Source organism: Papaver somniferum, chromosome 6, assembly GCF_003573695.1.
Source record: "Papaver somniferum cultivar HN1 chromosome 6, ASM357369v1, whole genome shotgun sequence".
Classification (NCBI taxonomy): domain Eukaryota; kingdom Viridiplantae; phylum Streptophyta; class Magnoliopsida; order Ranunculales; family Papaveraceae; genus Papaver; species Papaver somniferum.
This window is the reverse complement of record NC_039363.1, coordinates 52,842,688-52,845,925: the sequence shown is the minus strand read 5'-3', so window position 1 is coordinate 52,845,925 and position 3,238 is coordinate 52,842,688. Positions and strand designations below refer to the sequence as shown.

The 3,238-nt window shown below is 37.9% G+C and overlaps 1 protein-coding gene across 1 annotated transcript; it reads left to right on the top strand.

Moving 5' to 3' along the window:
- Nucleotides 1-414: 414 nt before the first annotated feature.
- On the top strand, nt 415-1,607 carry LOC113285663 (ethylene-responsive transcription factor 12-like). The gene has a single exon (XM_026534465.1). It carries the CDS (start codon nt 643-645, stop codon nt 1,324-1,326), a length of 684 nt encoding a protein of 227 aa, XP_026390250.1. The 5' UTR covers nt 415-642; the 3' UTR covers nt 1,327-1,607.
- The last annotated feature ends 1,631 nt before the right edge of the window (nt 1,608-3,238 follow it).

Sequence of the window (3,238 nt, the reverse complement as noted above, 5' to 3'; positions counted from 1 at the left end):
ACCTAGCAGGTTAATGGGCTGATTTTTGCCAATCCAAATTATGGGCGTTCCCAGAATTGCTAGCTAGTACGTTCAACGAAATCCCAAAAATCTCACACTGTACACTCTGGCCGCTAGGTGACCGAAGAGGGGTGGAGAAAACGAAAAAAAAAGTAAAGAGGAAAGAAAGATATAAAGGTGTAAAGCCGGTTTGTTTGTCAGACAGAGAGAGAAAAAAAAATCGTACAATGAGGAAAGGTAGGGCAGACGTAAGCAAGAATGGGGCTTGTAATCCACATGAGAACACCTGCGACACGTCAAATCATGCGGCGGCTCCTGCCTTTTCTTTCTCTTTATTTACATTACTATCCTATACACTAACAGCTTCTGTACTATGTAGCCATCATCATCATTTTCGCTCTAATCAAACATTTTTTCTCCTCTAAATTATCAGCAATGTAATGTATTAAAGAGATTAATTAGTACTAGAGTTCTTTATTATGCCGTCTAAACGAATATTACCGAACGTGTGGGTATTTGTGCGGGTAGGGGATTGGGGAGTATAAAAGAACACAAACCCTTTTACTCATTCCTATCCATCTTTAATTTGTTCATTGATTCCCTTCTCTCAAATATTATTTACTGTTCTTTTACTGTGTAGTCATGGCTTCTTATCCAACAACAGCAAGAGAAGGACATTATAGAGGAGTAAGAAAGAGACCATGGGGAAGATATGCAGCAGAGATTAGAGATCCATGGAAGAAAACTAGAGTTTGGTTGGGTACTTTTGATACACCTGAAGAAGCTGCTATGGCTTATGATGGTGCTGCTAGATCTTTGAGAGGTTCAAAAGCCAAAACCAACTTTCCACCACCAGGACTATTGTTCCCTACGGCTGATCATATTCCAACTGGTATTCCTATTGGTCCTACAACTAATCTCCCCGTCAATCTACATAATTTTCCTCCAGGTTCTGATCACCGCTACCATTACAAATGGGATGGCACTCCCCATGCCACTTCAGGTAGAACCGATATTCCTTCGCCTAGTGCTGGTGGATTGGTTAATGGAGAGTTTCTACAAACTCGTATTCTGAAAAGCAGTACGGAAGAATCGGAATGCGCACCACCACCATTATCATCAGAAAGAGAATCAACTCACCATAGTGATGGACGGTGTCATCTTTCAGCTTCTGAGTCTGGTGTTGTGGTTGACTCGGTTCTGACTCATCAACCGACTCAACAAGCGACATTATTAGGATTCGCCAGACGCGGTTTATCAATCGATTTGAATGAACCACCACCGGCAGCACCTACTAGTAATAGTAACAATACTCAGACTTTATAGTCGAGCTAGAAAAAAAAAAACAAACATGACGAATCCATGAAAATATTCCAAGTTATCTAACTCTCCAAATCTCTGACTCAGGTCTCTCTAGTCTCTATATAGTATGTTTATGTTTAATGTTTTATCTTAGTTGTATTCTTGGTCTTTTAGTACCAAGTACTTCTGTGCAAGTATATTTAGTGTAGACTTTTGTAACTTTCAGTACTTAATGATGAGAGCGAATCAGTGTAATCGTTATTGCTGTTAAAAGATCTCAATAATCTTTCTTTTCTCTTTCTCGATGAAGATGATTCTTTTTGAAAGTTAATTACATGAGATCTGGACTCTGGACTGGAGTTTGTTGTAACCATGACTAGCAGTTATTCTCATAATAAAACGACCATGCTAACATGATGCAGGCAATCAGCAACATTTACTCATGTTGAATTTTTTTTATTAATCGGATTCGGATACTCTAATTAGAAAAGATGCTTCAATCACGGCCAGGGTTTTTAGCATCCGGTTGAAAAAGAATATGATTCTTTTTACTGTATTGCTCTTATATTCTTTGGCTATACTAAAATTGTAAAGTAAGAAAAGCAGAATAGGGTCAGAATAATGTGGAACAAGGTAAAAGAAAGCAATACTAGATTGCTATAAGCAAGAAGAGAAGAGAATTCAAGCAAAAAGAGAAAAATAAGTTTTGTGTTTAATAATTTGATTGAGTAATAGATAGCTCTTATAAGACTTAATCTAGCCTTTATATAGGCTTGAAGAATAATTAAACTAGGAAACAGAAAACTAAAAGGAAATCTAAAAGAATCCTAAAAATAAGAAAGACTGAAACTAGGAAACCATGGAAGCCAAGCCTCTAAGCGGAATCTTCTGGAATTGTAGTATGCTCTGCATCAGTCCCCCCTTCTAGAGTAAAGCTCGTCCTCGAGTTGTCCAAACAAACCAGAAGTTCATTGTCACCATGAAACGTAAAAATCTCTTGAACATTAAATGTGTTGGAGATATTCCAATCAATTGGTAGATCAATAACATAAGCATTATCATTGATCTTCTTTAAAACCTTGAAAGGACCATATTTCTTCATCTTGGTTTTGTTATAAGTACCCACTGGAAATCTCTCTTTTCTTAGATGTATCATCACGAGCTCCCCTTCCTTGAAGGTTTTAAACCTCTTGTGTTTATCAGCATCCTCTTTATATTTAGAATTGGACTTCTCCAGTTTAGATTTTACGTCATTATGTAATTCAGTTGCTTTGTCTACAAAAGAGTCGGCTGCAGTGTTTGTACTCTGTGTGGTGGGTAAGGCTACCAAATCAAGAGTATGATTAGGTACTTTAGAGTACACAATCTCAAATGGAGTTTTCCCAGTAGAACGATTCACAGAAGTGTTGAAAGTGAATTCCATATGTGGCAATAACACATCCCACTGCTTACTATTATCCAGGCACTTAGCTCTAATCAAATTCCCAAGTGATCTATTAACAACCTCAGTCTGTCCATCAGTTGGCGGATGTGAAGTTGTGCTGAATTGTAGAACTGTGCCTAAGCGCATCCATAAACTTTTCCAGAAATAACTCAAAAATTTGGTATCTCTGTCAGAAGTGATAGACTTTGGAACCCCATGCAATCTTACTACTTCTTTAAAGAACAAAGAAGCAACATTAGAAGCGTCAGTTGATTTCTTACAAGCCACGAAGTGAGCCATTTTAGAGTAACGATCAACTACGACCATAACAGAATCATTACCTCTAGCAGTACGAGGTAAACCAAGTATAAAATCCATACCTATATCAACCCAAGGTGCATCAGGAACTGGTAAAGGAGTATACAACCCGGTATTTTGAATTGTACCCTTTGCTCTCTGACAGACCATGCATTTTTGTACGAACTTTTGTACATCACGTTTCAAAGATGGCCA